Source organism: Pempheris klunzingeri, chromosome 1 (assembly GCF_042242105.1).
Source record: "Pempheris klunzingeri isolate RE-2024b chromosome 1, fPemKlu1.hap1, whole genome shotgun sequence".
In the NCBI taxonomy this organism is placed as follows: Eukaryota; Metazoa; Chordata; class Actinopteri; order Acropomatiformes; family Pempheridae; genus Pempheris; species Pempheris klunzingeri.
This window is the reverse complement of record NC_092012.1, coordinates 29409564-29426996: the sequence shown is the minus strand read 5'-3', so window position 1 is coordinate 29426996 and position 17433 is coordinate 29409564. Positions and strand designations below refer to the sequence as shown.

Here is a 17433-nt window from a genome sequence, read left to right as displayed (position 1 = left end):
CAGCTGCTTATTGACAGAATAGAATCTGTTGGTCCTGCAAATGTCAACAGCTAAATGTCAGATGCTGGTTACTGGTATATTGATAAGAATTTTATGATGCAGGTTCAAAATAACTTTATTCATTCATTTATTCTTTCACAGTAAGAAAAAACTGCCAGAGTAAAATGATCCATCACTGAAAACAGTTCTATATCTAAATCAAGAGTTCTCCTGTATTTTAAACAAGCAAATGTGTAAATGCAGGAAAATAAGGAGTGACTCCTCTGATTCAGAACAAAAGGAACAGGCCAGACTGGGGTTTGGAAGTGCTGTAAATAGCAGTCTCATCATGGAGTTACAGCTGGTGGGCTTGTTGATGCCACAGTCCACTGGCAGAGGAGCTGACTGTGGCAGCTGAGTACTAACTGATATCTAAGCCTTTGTGTTATTTTACCATCTTCTTCCACCCTGACAAAGCTCGAGATCGGAGGCTGAAAAAGCACATCAAACCTTAAAGTAACCTTAAAGTTTCAGATAAGATAATCCTTTATTGACCCACCTGGGGGGGAATTCAGCTGTTGCTGCAGCACAAGGACAGAGATAAGTACAGAAACTTAACTGAATAAATATTTTAAGAATGAAAAAATACAAAAAGTATATAAAATAACAGTTGCCATGGTTGCAATGTAAAGATATTGTAAAAGTCATAATTCTATTAATGTTGTAATTGAGTCATTGAGTGTAATCCTAGATTTTGTAGAATTGTAGAATATCTGTGTTTTTGTACTATGGGGTCGGGGTATAATAGCATTTTTAATGGATCTGGATCAAGTATTGATATTAAATCAGAACTCTTTAAAATCTCTGAAATAAGTGAAGTTTAATCTTCAACATTTGTAATGAACGACAGAGATTCATTCTAGATCTGTTTGTTGGCTGAGAAAGCAAAAACACTGCAGTTGTGACTGATGGGCCAGGATGGGCGAGGAGTAGCAGAAGATAAGAGAAGTTGAAATAATGTATCTGAGACACTGAAATAATAGCTGTAGTTTACAGACTCTCACACTTTATTTTTCATGTGTTGAGCGAAAAAGCAGATGTTGACTTCTGAGTATGGAAAAAAAAACAGAATAAAAAAGGACAGTCTCTTGTCTCGGGGGTGTTTTGACTATGAGTTGTTTTATTTCTGACACCGATCTTGCACATTACAGTATTTGGTCTCAACAGAGGCCTCTATGCTTCTTTATATTTATTCATTTTTTCCCCCGACTGCCCTCTTATCAGACCGGAGGCTGCTCTGCTCTGAGCCAAAGAGAGGGGTTTTTTTTTTTTTTAAATATCAGATAGAGTGTCGTTTAAGAGGGTCTAATTAAAAATAATGAGCTGTGTGGGTTATTCCTCTAGCAGCCATCTGAGCTGCTAATATCATTAACCTCATCGGAGTCTAACTCAACTCAATAAAGGGATATTATGTGAAATATAATGATCATCTATGAACATTTTGAATTAACCTCATACACTTACATATCACTTCTCATGCACATCTGTGATACTTATCATTGACATTGACATCATTTCATATTGACATTGTATATTTGGATTTGCTACTTCTAACTAGCTATTTGTACATTTACTTTTACCCCACCTCTGCCCAAAGTCAGCTTATTCACTTTTGGCATTGCGTATATTTTGGATTTACACCTTAATGTTAACTAGTTTATATTCATGTTTACGATACCCAAAATCTTAATCCTTATATTTTGTCTATTTAGTTTGTATTTGCACTCGATATATTTGCACTCCTTCCTACTTTGTGCTGAAACTGCTGCACAGCAATTTTGCTCAGGATATAAATTCTATCTTATCTCTTACCTGGAAAAATTCAGCACTTGTCACCGCTGAATTCCATCAGCCTGAACACAAACTAATATTAACGTCAAGCTGCTGAAACATATCTGAGCACAACACTCATTTCTATGACCTGAGAAAAAGCAAATGTGTCCACTAAATCATCTCAGTTCATTAAGTGAAAATAGAAATATAAAATCTTAATGTGAACAACAAGCACCAATGTGAAATGTATTATTGATTATGCCAAATATAGTGTATTAAGCACTGGCAGCAGGAGACATGCTATATGGCAGTGTCAGTGAACTGTTTAATATTACTACAATAGCGACTTAAAAACATATCAGACAGGTTTAGTGATTTTACAATGGATAGTTTTGCTTGTGGCAATATAATATATTAAAAATATTCCTTGTGGTATATTTCTATTTCCACTGTGCGCATTCTGTTTTCCCATTCTGTGCAGCAGTGTATGGGTTTTATGCTCACAGCATACTACAAGTAGATCAGCACATCAGCGTGGTCCAGTGTAAAAGGGAGATTTTACTCCTGTTGTGAGACAAAATCTTTCAGTTTTACAGCCAGTCAAAAAAGGGCCATGTTACAACAAAGAATCCTAATTTCAGACATGTAGTTTTATGCACAGATGTGTGGGAAAACATCAGGCTTTCAAGATGCACTGGAATCATTCTGAAGGAAATTTTCATTCTAATACCATAATAAATTGTCACTTACTGCTTTTATTCCCCTCTGTGGGGACAGAGGTTTGGAAAAAGGTTTAGTGGCAGTCCTTTGTTTCTAATTTGCCCCATTTTCTAGTTAATGCTAACTTAAAACCTCCTTGTTTACCTGTTGTCTTGATAAATTCAATAGAATTTCCACATCAGGAAGTCTTGAATTTTGTTGACATTAACTTAACATGTTATTTAGGTATGCACCAACCTGACTTTTTTGGTCCTGATACCGATTCCAGTATCTCTCTTTGGGTATTAGCCGGTACTGAGTACCAATCTGATGCCAGTGTTTAACTAATAAGCTTTATGTCTCACTGTGTGGAACAGACTGGGCTCATTTTTCCACATGTAAGGCAACATCAGTTTGTAACGTTAGCTTGTGGATCCCACACAGGTCAGATGGTCAAATTATCATGGTTTATAGTCTGGCTCTCAGCATTTGCGACGTGTCCGTTGAAAGTTGCAGTAACAAGAGGTTACAAGAGGCCAACGCAGCCGCACCATTTCTTTACCATCATCCAGCCCCCTAACCACATTAGCCACAAAGCCACTTTAATAACTCATAAGTAGACATGGAGACACCAACGCTAGCCAGGGTTTCTGTTGCAACAAACTTCGGCCGTGTCAGTCCTGAAAATGAACTTCTTTAGGTATTCTAACTAACCAAGAGTAGCACAGAGGTGTTTCTATTCAGATCAGTATCAGCCTGATATCCTGGGTCTTGGCTCTGTCTCAAAGTTTGGACTTGGAATGCCATTGGTTGCCATGGTTATTCTGATGTGATCCAGGAAATTTAAAACATGTTACAAAATTAAAATCTGTCTTCCAATAGCACACAAGCATATTAACACTAGACTATTGAGGAGTGGCATCAAGAAACTATAAGAACCTGGACAAGAGCCATCATAAGGCATATCGTGCTCCTGTTAACCTTTGTTAAGGTTAGGTGTTAGGTGGGGCCCTGCCTCAGCTTCAAAGCCTGCTCGTCTACAAAGCTGACCTTTACCTGCCCCGTGTTATGTCATTAAACTGAACCACAGATATTTTGATGATGAGTAGATGTGTTGATATGATGACCTGCATTGTTGAAGACACATAAATAAGTGAGTAATTTCTAACGGCTGCCGGCTTTATCATTTGATGAATTTAAAACCGTGTCTCTGCTATCTCCTCATATACAGTCATACTGTGAATGTACTGTGCTCATGTGGGCTGCAGTTGAACTGAAAAGCCTTTGTCTGCAGACGTCTACAGACATGGTTGTCAGCAGCATAGCAACACAGTGATGTTTTGTACCATAGCAGAGCTTAGAGATTTGCACTAAGAATGTATTGAAAAATCCTTATCAGTGTTCCTTTTAAATGAGATTACCTTGTTGTTCGAAACCTTTGAAGGTTTGTTTCAAAGGTTTGGCTTGATGTAGGAATTTATTAGATTGCGGCAAGTGTTTTAAATTGAAGAAATGAGAGGGCAAAGCCCCGTCAGGAGATGGGAGTGAAATACAAGAGCTTGTTTTTATCCCATCACTGCCCACCATTATTAATTATACAAGCAGCAGGGACCAATACACAAGAGGTAGGAGTATATGAATATGCTCATGTGACATGTAAGTGCAGTAGAGGGATTTATTAAAGTCTATCAGACACTGATCTCCACGTCTTTTAATAGATAAATCTCAATTTTGTGAACAACTACAGTTAATTAAGCCTCCCAGCAACGATTGTAGGTGTATCAGTAGCACAGTATATCTTATTCCACTATGTTGTCACTGTCCGAAAAAACGATTAAAACACATCAATGAGACACACCGGGTGACATGTCTCTTCATTACCATGAACACACACACGCCATTGTTTATTTTGGCTCAATCTCACATACACAGCCGTGCTGCTGGAAATACTCGCTACAGCACCAAATGTCCCGACAAATGCACTATTTCTTCCCGTTTGAGTAAAGAGCCACAGGCAGAATTTACAGTGTACTGAATTTATCAAGAGAAAAAAAAAAAATAGAGGAAATGTAGAGGTTGCAACAGCAACTAAAATGTGAAGATTTACTTAAATATTAGGAAAAATGTAGTAAAAAGGGAGAATGGGGGAATTGAAAAAACGAACTCATGATTATTGGCTATTCCCACTTAAGAAAGTCGAGCAGGTAAACAAATCAACAAAGCTTCTCTCAAAATGCAACTAACTCTGTGTCAGGATATTTACTTCTAGCTGCAATAGGACCAATGTATGAGCGCAATAATCAGAGGATAAAATAAAAGTTGCATGGCTGTGTGCGCTGCGACTCCCATGGCTGATCGTGGCAACAGTCCAGCAATGAGTTAGAAGGATAAAAAGAAGGGCTGAAAATGGGAGTGTAGAGGGAATGACAGGCAGTGTGACTGATTTGACGACAAGGATGATGAAATAAACTTCTTTACTGCCCCAAATCCAAAATACAAATCAAATTATTGCCCATCTGGAGACACTTTTAAATATATTTTAGGGTTGGGTTACAGCCAGTGGATGTAACTGAACGTATCTGAAAGAAAACTAAGGTTTCCCAGAACACACAACCCGCAGCAGCATCATTCAAACCACCATCCAGCTAAAATTGCTTTAACATTGCTACTGCGATTGAATGGAAGCACTGAGATGATCACAACAGAGGTTTCTTTTTCACTTTTTCAGCTCCGTATCTACTATATTTCCTATGTTACCATTCAAAATGCTTGAAAACAAAGTATTGCTAGGGTCATAAAAAGCAAAACACAAGGCCCAGTGTATGTCTGAAAGTGGTCTAGCATGAAGAAATTATTGGGCTGCTCAACCTTGGTAGTGTTAAGGCATGACTCTTGGTTGGAAAATAATGATGCTGAATGAATGGGAATCTCTAGATTGTATCCTGCTACATTGGATGATGATCGTAGTGTTGTGGTGGTCACAGAAATTAAAAAGTGCTATCAATCAAGTTTAGATAGAGTTTAGTAGTTTATCCACTGACTTCTACCTGTAAGCCATTATGTGTCAACACAAGGGCAGTCATGGTGAAGCATTAGCATGTTAAGTAGTAATAGTGTTTTTAGCACTGTTACTACTTAACATGCAGCCATATTTTTGTATTCATTTTTTTCAAATTGCTGAGTTTATCCTGAGTTTAGTGATAAATAAATGAGCTTTATTGTTCGGCAATTATTAGGTGTAGCCGACAGCTATGAGTTGCACCTATTATTAGGATAATAACTGGAGGCACTGTACTCTGAGCAGGTTATCACGGCTGCAGAGAGCGGGTAAATGTGTGGAGTGGCCGCTGAAATAACAAGCAGGCGAATACAGCAGAGAGACCATTATAGTCGGAGCGTTTTGCCAAGAGGTAATTCAATAAAAAAAGCTTCTATATTGTGGCTTTTTAAATGATAAGGGCGACACAGTTTTAAATACACAGGCCTGGAAAGTTATTATGAAGGGATTCTCAAAAATGCTAGCAGCACAACTGAGCATCAATCCATTTGGACGAGCCACTATAGTTCAACCAAAGTGTGTGCCTGATTAAGGAGCTGAGTATCTGCTCTTAGCTTGGGCAAAGGTAGGATTCAAGAACAGTTTAAAGTGCACTAGCAGAATGGTGTGGAATGTTTTTAATATTAATAGTGACTATTAGTAAAACTAGTGGCACTGGATAAACAGGGATGACAGCTGGACCACTGACTGGTACGTGGGATATAGATTAAGCCAATATCAAACCAGTGGGGCCCGACATAAGGTTATCTTTTAGTAACTAATAATAATTAGATCATAATAAGATAACAATAATAGCAGATCAGCCATGTAAACGCTAGTGTCTGTCCATGACATATGCCTAATTTTGACAAACCTCCGATTGGAGTTTTAGTTTGTCTTTTTGGTTTTTTTCCCCATGACCAACCGACCAATGAAAACTTGGTTGACTAAGCTTCTTCTCATCAGCTAACCATTGGTCATTGGCAATTGGGTGGCAGCCCTAATTACTAATTATGCTTGTCAGCTGTTGCTGAGAGACAAAAAACACAAATGGTGCTTGATGACATTATTTGTCTTGAATAAGAAAACAATTCAGTCATACTAAAATAAGATCTCATGATTTCTTTCTTGAATTGCCCTTTTTTACAGTGTGATCTGCCAGTTCAAAATATTAAATTGCATATTCCTCACAAATCATATTCAGCTTTATATGAATGTAAGAGGAATCTACAAAGAGAAAAGGAAGGTTAAGTGATACAGAAGCAGGCGTAAATAAAGAAAGATACCACTGCCCAGGTTCAGTTTTATTACATGACAGAGACATGGTTTATGGCTGCGTAAGAGATGTGCTGACACAGCAAAATGCTTCAGAAAGAAAGCTCAGGGTCAGGACCCAATTAAAAATTCAATTGGCATCCGCTCCATTTAGCTACAGAAAGGTCACAGAGAATGACTAGTGTGTTTAACATCTACTAATACATTCTGACATGTCAACATGTCGTGTCAAAAAGCCTGTCTCCAGTCAGCAGGGCCGTGTGTGGAGCAAAACAAAGCTGAAAATGTACCTACCTAGTGGGGAAGTTCAACATTTTGGGAAACAGACAGAAGGCAAATATGTGTAAGAGTGAGATATTAAGCTCGATATCAACCTCATGTCTGTGAATTAAGTAAGAAGGATGGCATTTTAATACAAGACAATCACATGTAACATGTAGCGCATATGGCCTGCTTCCCTCTGCTCCTTCTAAAACCACCACACACCTCCATAAGCTGCACCTCAGAAAGTCTATTTCTGAATAGAATTTCACGTATTAGAATATTTTGTGCATGTTAACTTCACCAAGGTTTGGTATCTAAACAGACATACATAGCAGCAGTGAAAACATCAGCATCATTTCTTTTTCCACTGTGCTAAAGATGTCATGCTTGATGTAATTATGTAATTTAAAGAGGAACTCCAATTTTTTTTTTTTGTTTGCACTGCACACATAATCAGATTCGTGTTGGCATATAATGTAGTTAAACACTCCAAGGTCTATTATACAGGTTGTAGTAGCTTCTCATGGCTGGTTAGTGCTAACAACCTGCTCCATGTCGCTGTCTGTGCTACACTGGGTGGTGCTCAGTCAGTCTGCCCTGTGTCCTCTGAACCTCCACATCCACACAGTGAAGCTGAGCGGTCACATCTGCTGCAGTCATCCCTCCCTCGCTTCTCTGATGCATTTTTCAAATATGCTTGAAGGGATCAGAATTTGTGTGGTAATTTGAGTGTGGTTACCCTTTAAACTTGAGTGCAGGAACATTTGTTAATAGAGGTGTAAGCTCTATTTGCACCAGCACAAGGGTCAACAGTGTCCAGTCATCAGAGACTGGACACTTTTGACAGTTTTTTTGCCAAGCTTCACACCTCCTGGACCCCTGCCTAAGCTGCGTTGGAAAATCACCACACGCTACCATACTGCTGGCACTGTCCATTCATCCTATTATGTTATATATGATGTAGCCTGGTGGAACTGACCTTGTGAGGCAGTTGGTCTGGCCGGACCCGTGATAATGGAGCTGACAGTGATTGGGTAATAACGTGCACTTGTTGGCAGGATGTACTGCTAATGCTGGTAAGCTGAGATGAGCTGTGTGGTGATCCTCGTCGGTGTCGTCTAGTGTGGCAGTGGAAGCAGCATGCAGAGCAGAGTTACAGGTGGCCAGCTTGAATGTTCTTGCTTCATAAAGAGTATTAGTTATCTGGTGTATGATACATTTGTGGCATTTGTGGCTCGTGAAGGAGATCAATAGCCTACATTTGTTCACAGGAGTGCCCATTGTCGAGGGAGACATATTTCCTTTATGTTACCTTTACAGGGTACATATATGTTTACATTTGGGGGGGGTATGAAACCAAAAGTCTCTGTGATGTAGAGCTTCTTGAGCACTAGTGCTGAAGGTAGCTGGGGGAATCCAATTCCCAACTGCAATGTACAGCTAGTGTTTTCCTTTTTCATTGTTGTTTTCCTTTTAACTGTTCCAACTCTTGCTGTAAGCTGGAAGAGCGAACAGTGTTTAAACTGTGAGCCCCTCCTACACCAGCTTGGTGTTTTTATTTGCCACCTTAATATAATAATGATGTCATCAGATGGTGTCTGTGACCTTTAATACGATGCTAAATGTAAACCAACTTGTCCCATTGTGCATTCAGCTGTTTTACTTGACTGATATTTTTGCAGACTGAAGATTGGTATTTTTGATACAGTGCTACTTTCTGGTTGCATTTGCCTTGACAGTATATTGAACTCTGTTTGTAGCTGGTCATTGCCAAAATACAAAAGTGTCATTGAAATATTTTGATTCACTTCTTCCTAAACTGTCACATATAAGTCACTCAAATTTATCTTTATCACGTACTTTCCTGATTTGAATCCGCTGGCTATTCATTTTCTAAGCTGGCTCAGTCATTTATCACTCCCTTCCTCACCCACCATTGTTTATTTAAAAAGGTCACATATTGTGCAAGATGCATTTTTCATGGCTTGTGTGTCCCAGGTGTGTCGAGAGACCCACAAAATATGAGGAGGCCATCCACTCCCTATTTTTCTTGTTCCATCTATCAACGTGTGTTACTGAAAGTCAGTTTGCCTCTCCATGTGACATCCTATAGGGCTTTGTTTAACACGGCACCACCTCCAGTCAGGAGGCCATCACTGCCCATGAAACACCTGGTGAATCTATCTCACCTGTGGTGCACACTGACCTCCTGTCAATGTGCATGTTATGAGAAAAGCAAGCAAATTGCTTCGTGTTGGCTCTCTCCAATCATCTGAAGATGTGACGGCCCAGTGCACTAAACATATTTTTGACCAATAAGTGCCCACAATAATTGGAAGTCTTACTCAACAGGGGCTTGTACAAATCAAGAATCGATTGATACCGGCTGTCCATGACCCAACTTAAAACTTGGAAGTTTTGCCATATTTTTTATGTTGTTTTACTTTTCATTTTGCAGGTTAGCTTGTTGAACATAGCGTTAGCATGTTGTTGTCACATCATATTATCACCATATAATATTATATGATGTTAATCAGTTTGTCAGAACCACCTCATGTCCAAATAATAATGGATGTATCCAAAGTTGTCAGATCAATGCCAACAAAATGATCCAAAACTTTCACCAAACATATCTGCAGAGAGTCAATCTCATACACACAAACACACACACACACACGCTCAGATTGATTGATTTGAAGCTATTTAAATGAGCGACACAGTAATGCAATTAATCACAGAGCACATTTGATCCACACTCTAATACTGCTACCATTTGGGTTTCATGATGTTGACCAATAAGTGGAAGCTGAAGTGACTTTCAATGACCACTCAAGTGACTGCAGCACGAGTGTCCTTTTAATTTTGGAATGAAAACATGCATTTTGTGTTGCTGTTAATGGACAGCATGCGCTCAAGTGCTTAACTCACTTTGCACTTCCCTCGGTGACTTCTGGGCTCGATAATCACACATTTCTACACAGACATGAGTTTAGTGCTGGGTGCAGATAAAGTTTTGTTTGTCAAGAAATATTTTGAGGATATAATTCTCTCTCAAACAAATAATGAATCTTTAAAATTCCTTTTCATGTGCAGCTTAAACCAACAAGATATACTGGAAACATCCTGGCTGCAGCCCTATACGTAACACACAGACATGAGATTGACATCAGTCTGAAAAATCTTTCACTGAAAGAAAGCAAATATGTACCCATGAGTATACTCCAAGCAGGTTCTTTTTATCTTGCTGAAAGTCTATGTGCATCATGAACAGCAGGTTTTAGCTGATTTTTCCATTTTTGGAAGCAAACAGCTGCATTCTTCATACAAGAAGCACCAAGACACAGAATAGGATTTTTCATTTGAACAGTTGAACAAAGTAGTCACATTTTCCTGAGCTGTAGTTGTACTCAGAGGATGTTTTTCTGCCTGTTATTACTTGTTGACAGGTTACAAATGGAGCAGAAGCCTTTACTGAGACTTCTTAAATACCCAGAGGCATCCTGTCCACTTTGCCATTTTTAGTCTCCCTATTTGACAGCATTAATTCCTCTTCTCATTGGAGGGCTGTGAATACTTGGATGTGAGAGAAGCCATGTGGGACAAAGCCGCCACATGGTAATAACAGCTCCTTTTACATTTCAGCTCAAATTTAACGCCGGAATCTGCTGGTATCTTTAGGCACAGCTGCTGTGTTTGTTGAAAATGGAAGTGCTTTTTAATCCCATATGATTTATCTGGAGGGTTCCTCAGTTTATATGACTCAAATCCACATGAAAATAGACAATGACTTGAGTTTTGTTTTTCAGCAGGGCTGCATTGCTGTCCTTATTGATTAACCTATTGATTCTTTTTTTGGATTAATTACTAAATAAAGAATATCAATAACAATGAAAAAATTCAATCACATCCAGCAACATATACTATCCAGCCTGGATAATCCAAAAAGAGCCAACTGTACACTAGTTGTGCATTATAGTCATTTATTATGATAATGATATTCACTGAATGAGGATTTTGTCAACAGCTTTGCCAATGGCCCATATCAAAGTGCAGGACTATGTAAGGGGTGGCAAGGGTACTCAACCAATCAAAAGATTAGTGGTATGATTCTATTCCACATGTGGAAGTATCCTTGGGCAAGATACTAAATCCCTTGTTTTTGTGTCTGTGGTTTAATGGTTACTTTTGATTAGTTGAAAAAATAAGAAAGGCCACTATACAAGTACAGTCCATTTACCCACTTCACTAACACGATCTCATGATCATCTTCACCAAAAAAGGCACAAATTATCTTCAAATGCAAAGAGCAAGGTTTTTACAAAATTTTCTCATTAACTTAGAGTAAATTTTTCAGAGAAATGTATAGCCATACGATTTAGAAGTGTAAAAAGAACACTGAACTATGTTAACTAGTGTTGGGGCGATATGCTTTTCTCCTGATTCGATGCTATCACAATACGTGAGTGCCAATTCAATATGTATTGAGATTTTTAAGTATTGCAAATCACTATTTTTTATTGCAAATAAAACATAGCGGGGGCTAACAGTGGGAATAGGGGGAAAAAGAGACACTCGCCCTTAGGTTGCTTCCTCTCCGATGGGGTAGTGGTGTAAACCTACCTGCCCAGGATCAAAACAGATAGACAAAATTATCAATTGCCTAGTGAACATAGTGGAGCATTTAACAGCCATAGCCATTTTTTCCCCTCTGGAATCGGTGGAGGCCAAAACAGAGTTAAAAGGAGATTGAATATGGGACTTTATCATGTGGAAACAAACACAACCCCAGCATGCTAAGGTTGTTTGGTGTCTGCTGGATGTGTAAAGAGGCAGCTGCTTGCCAACAAGTTCACCTTTATAAGATGACAATATCTAAATGTTGTGTTAACGGTTTACATGCTGCCCCCAAGTGGCAAAAAAACAACGGTTATTGCTTTAATAATGGCTGTAAAAGAAATACTAAAATTATGCAGGACATATAATTGCAACTACCATGTGTGATCAAAAGAGAGCTCAACCATTCTTAGAGCCCATTGTCTGACAACACAATCCTTGCAGCATTTGAAACGCATGAAGCTAATTTATTGATGTCCTGATCAAGTTTAGTTTTTTTCGTCCTGACCGGATCCAAGTCAGTTGACCCCAAGTCCGTATAAACCATGTCTACCACCAACAAAGACATGATTTATCATGTGTATGGTTAAAATAAAGATTAACAATGCTAGCTTTTATGCTCAACATACTGCCCTAGAAACTTAACTGGCTCTACATATGACAATGCTTTCTCTATGGGGACACCTCCAATACAAGTCCTGGGGTTATCATAGATGACGTTGCTTTAAGGTGCTGTGTGTAACATTGAAAGATATTAGCAAGGGTAAGCTAAATTTTAAAAGTATCAAACCAAAGAAATCCCTCAAAACACATGAACACAGTCAGTGGCTGACTACTGCTGCTAACAGTGAGAAAACAGATCCCTCATTTGTTCTGTACACATCTGCAGACCGACAACTTCTTAGTTTTTTCAGTGTGACGAAATAACAACTTTGTTAAATGCGAGAATCATATAAACAAGCAAAATATTCTCTGTATTAAGGAAATATACTGTGACTGCTGTAAATTAATTAGATGTTATCTGCAATCTCCCACTGTGATTTATTTTTTCACTTTTATTCTTTATCTTTGTATACTCTTTCCACAGGATTTATCTATATTTAATGCCTCTGTAATGTGATGTACTGCACCTATTCTGTTTAATTATTACTGAATCCATGCTTTACGTTCTACTTATATCACATACTGTGTTTTTAAATGCAGTGTCTGTACCTCTTTGGTTTTCCGGTGTCTGTCCTTGCCGTCTCTGTCTCTGTCGTGGTCCTTTCCTTCGTCTCCATGGTGGCAGGAGTAGGACACTGTCCTCCAGTCCCGCGGAGAGTTGGTGATGCTGGAAACCTTTGACTCGGTCGCACTGTTCTCTTCGTTGAGTGAACGGGATGACCTCCTGGTGAACATGCTCTTCTTCAGAGCTTTGACCCTGAGGCTATCATTGTTACTCCCATCTGAGCAGCACCACTCCCCAGAGGAGCTATTGTCCATTTTGACATTGTGGCCGGTGGTGTTGCACTGGAAAACACGAGGTGAGAGGGTGGTGTCGGGATGTGGATGAGGGTGCAGTTGCAGCTTGTCAGGGGTGGTATTGGACACGGATGCAGACACAGTCTCCCCATGTCTGCCATTGACCTCGGGCTCCTGGATCTTCTCATCCAGCTTGTTGAGTTTAGAGAGCACCTGGGAGATCTCACTACGAACACCGGAAAGAGACTCCAACTTTTTCTCGATCTCACCAATCCTCATCACCAGCTTGCACACACTCGACTTGAGCTCATCGTCTGTGTTTTCCAGCGAATGGAAGAGGCGGTCCAGCTTGGACTTGGCAAGTTTGACCGTGTTGCGGTCTGGGGAGCTGTCGCCTTCAGACTTCAGCGTTACCTGAGAGAGGGACCCATTGCTGTTGTAGCATGACGGTTGGACAACGCCCAGAGACTCACAAACACTCATATCATCCAGAAAACGAAAAATGTCACTTATGTCATCACTAACAATCTCAGAGTCTTCGTCAGAGTGTTTGAAGGTGTGTCTTTCTCTGTCATTGTACTTAGCTGGGTATTCCTTCCCTTTCTTTTGCTCAGCCTGCTCTGTTTGAGTCCCAACACTAGAGATGTCCCCTCCCTGAAAGGATGGACTGTTCATATTTTTGTCCCGAAACCTTTTGGCTACTTCTCTTTTGTCCAAACCTGCAGGTCCACTTGCCATCAGTGCTACATCCTTGGTTTTTATTCCATTGGTTTTCTTTGCAAAGCCCGATGGAGAAGCAACCACCTTTTCTTTTGGGCTCTGAAAATGCTGCTCGTTGTCAGTGCTGATGATGCTGATATTTCGATGGTGGTTTTCTTTGACTGGTTTGCTGTTCAGAAATGACCTCTCAAAGTCCGGAGGCCCTTCTTCTGTGTTGAGGCTGAGGCTCTTTACCGGCCACGGCGGGTGCTTCCCTACTTTGTTACTGTACTTCCTGCTGCTGACGCACTCAGACACTGTGGTCGGGCCGAAATAGGTGGATGCCTGTAAGTCGTCCAGGCTCTCATGCTTCACCCTCCGTCTGTCTTGAAGGGGGGAGTTGAGTGTTGGCTCAAAGTAGGGGTTGCTGTAGGGCAGTTCAAAGCTGTGGTTGAAGAAGGTGGCGGGCTTGTGCAGCTCCCTCCTGTGGTAGCTGTCAGCAGCCTTACTGCTCTGTTTGCACTCGGTGGTGATGACCTACAACAGTAACCCAGACAAGGACTGAGCTGGCTTTAAAATCACACTAACACAACAAATTAATAAGAAAGTGTACTTTTCCATTCCTAACATTTAAATTATGTTGGAAACAAAATGCAAATGGATTACTAAAGTGAGTGATAGCACTGATATACTATAAATGGGAAAAGATATTTGAAGTCTTTCAATCTGGAACTCCTTCAGACTAAAAGTAGTTAGAGGTTAGTATTAAGATAATGCAATTTGATATGTATGCTCTTAAAACAAGGGCAAGAATTAACAATCTGTGTCAGTAAAGTAGGATAGCACAGCACATGTCCTCTGAAGTATCCAGCTAATAAGAGTGTGAATAAATTAGACACCATGAGAGTCCCACTTGATTGTTAATGCATAATTTATATGAGTATAAATTACAGATTAGTGAATGTATTCTGAGATATTACTTATCTCAATCATACAATGACCAATATGCTGCCACTTGTTTTCAGTCTATTAAGTAAACAATATGGAAGATTACATATTTTCTCTTTTTTTTCTTCAGTGGTAGAAAGTAACTCAATTTCTATATGTAGGAACATTTTCAAGTACTTGTAGATTTCTTGAGTTTTTAACTTCAATTTTTGAATTTTCAGTACATTTCAGATATTGTACTTTATATTCCACTGGTCATCTGATAGCTATAAATGCTAGTTAACATAAAAATCTGAATTTTACTTACAAAATGTGATTAACTTGATGTGATGCATTATTATAGATTAATCTACCTAATACATATACACACACACATATGAAGCAGTTACAATTAGCTCCACTCTGACCAGCTGCAATAAGAAAATGCTGCTTAAATGTTAAAGCATCAATATTGATAATCTGATAATGTAATACATACTTACTTAATGTTACAATACTGTAAATGAGGCCATTCGGCATGATGAGAACTTACATATATTTTAAGTACATTTACATCAAATAAATAAATCAAAATCTTGCAGAATGATTATTAAGCACTTTTAAGTTCCTGAAGCCTTCCTGTAATACATAAACTGGGCACACTGCACCATATGTCACCTGGCTGTCTCCATACAAGGCACTAATCCTAGTTGTACTACATTTAAGTTTACATTTATATTTTTAGTAAAATAGTGGATGTTTTTACACTTAAGCTTTCTTAGAATCTTAATTATTATGTCAAACAATCACTTTTTCTTTCATGATGATTCATGTCATCGCACATAAAATCAGGTCATACATTTCACCTCGTTATGTAATCAGATGAATCACAGCATCTGTATATATTTATATGACTAATTCCTGTCAACGCTGGTAAATCAGAGAAACAAGTAGTTCTGACAGTCTAATGGAACTTATCAGTTGTTTTCAATCAATCAATCAATCTTTATTTACATAGCACCAATTTATAACATTGTCTCAAGACACTTTCCATAAAGAGCAGGTCTAGACCAAACTCGCAAGCGTCAGGCATCAGGTGACAGTGGCAAAGAAAAACTCCCCTTTAACAGGAAGAAACCTCGGATAGATACCGGCTCCGAGTAGGGCGGCTTTCTGTTCTGGGCGGGACATCAACTAAATTCTACGTCAATTATCAAGCAAAATACATAAAGCATTTCTAACAGCAAGCAAACGTGCTTTATAAACTTTTTATAAACTCTTAATATAAGAATTTAGATTTACAAAATAATGTCTGATGTCCTCTTAAGGACAATACACAGTTGTATAATAAAGACTTTTTACTATCCTGCTAACAGCAGACGTACGTGATTCAAGGTGGCCGCTCTCCTCTTAGAAAACACACAAATACAAACCTTTGGTGAGAAGGCCACGAAGTTGTGGAAGTCCTCTTTAAACATGTTCCTCTTCTGGATGCATGGGTGGACGGAGAAGGGCTCTGGGTGGCTGATGTGCTGCAGAGACTCCTGGTCTGTGGTTGATTCGCTGTCGATGTTCATGGGAAAGTAGGTGCTCTGCATTTCGCAGGGTGGAGAGGGCGGACTGCCGCTGGAGTACTGGGGCAGATGGTGCAGTTTGTCTAAAGAGGCTGCTCTACATTTCAGGTCCTTGCTGACACCCAGAAGGAAGTTTGGGTCCGAGGCGGGAATAAACTGCTGGCAGTTGTTGCAATCAGATGATTTCGGACAGGGAGGGACACTCTGAGCCACAGGGTGCTGCTGGGGCAGGTGGTGATGATGGTGCCCATCCCTGGGGTGATCCATGTGCTCATATCCAACCCCCATGTCACAGTCCTGAAACTTATACGCGTCATTATCCGACCTGCACAGCTCCACTGACTGATTCTTGCGGAACTTGCCTCTGTGCACTATGGGCAGCTTGTCTTTGGCTGTGCCTCCGTTCATCTGGATCAAGTTGAACATAGTGACGATGTCTGCCGCCACCATAAGCTTCTTGGACTGCGGGTCCTCCATGGAGCAGCGCATCTTGTCCTTGAAGAGGGTGGCCGGGAAGGCGGGGTCCAGACAGGCCGTGTAGAAGAGCAGGCTGCGGAGCTTGGCCAGGTGCACGAGGTCGAAGCGAGCGCACAGGGACTTACACAGGTCCTGGTAGGACATGGTGTTGTGCTTGTTGTCCAGCTCCTCCAGGATCCGGACCAGGAACAAAGAATACTCTGGGAGGGGGTCCATGGCTGCTGGGTGGCTGGAACAGGCCTACGAGGAGGGTCCTACCTCAGAAGAAGCTTGACACCTGGAATCAACACATCTAAATGTTCATTCAATGCTGATGTGTTGGGGTTTTTTTCCCTAAAAGAAGGCAAATAAAGCATCACAAAATCAGAGATGCTCACTTACAAAGACCAGGAGGAGGCAGTCATACTGGATATCAAGACAAATTCAAAACGACATACTTTGCTGGTTTTATTACACATGCTCAAACCGAGGACTGTAATCGACCTGCAGCTGAAATTGATCCTGCTCCCTCTAACTGGACTAGTTAACACCGAGTCCACCTGCATTCCGACAGTAGCAGCAGCTGCAGAGCCTCTACCAGAGCAGGGCGCGCAC

The 17433-nt window shown here is 40.0% G+C and overlaps 1 protein-coding gene across 1 annotated transcript in view; it reads right to left on the bottom strand.

Moving 5' to 3' along the window:
* The window catches only part of minar1 (membrane integral NOTCH2 associated receptor 1), a 31752-nt gene extending 14697 nt beyond the window's left edge, over nucleotides 1-17055 (bottom strand). Inside the window, exons 1-2 of the mRNA XM_070833483.1 lie at nucleotides 16222-17055; nucleotides 12914-14398 (exon numbers count right to left, since the gene is read on the bottom strand). Coding sequence (XP_070689584.1) covers nucleotides 12914-14398; nucleotides 16222-17055 — 2319 coding nt within the window. The remainder of the gene's footprint in view (nucleotides 1-12913; nucleotides 14399-16221) is intronic.
* Between the last annotated feature and the right edge of the window lie 378 nt (nucleotides 17056-17433).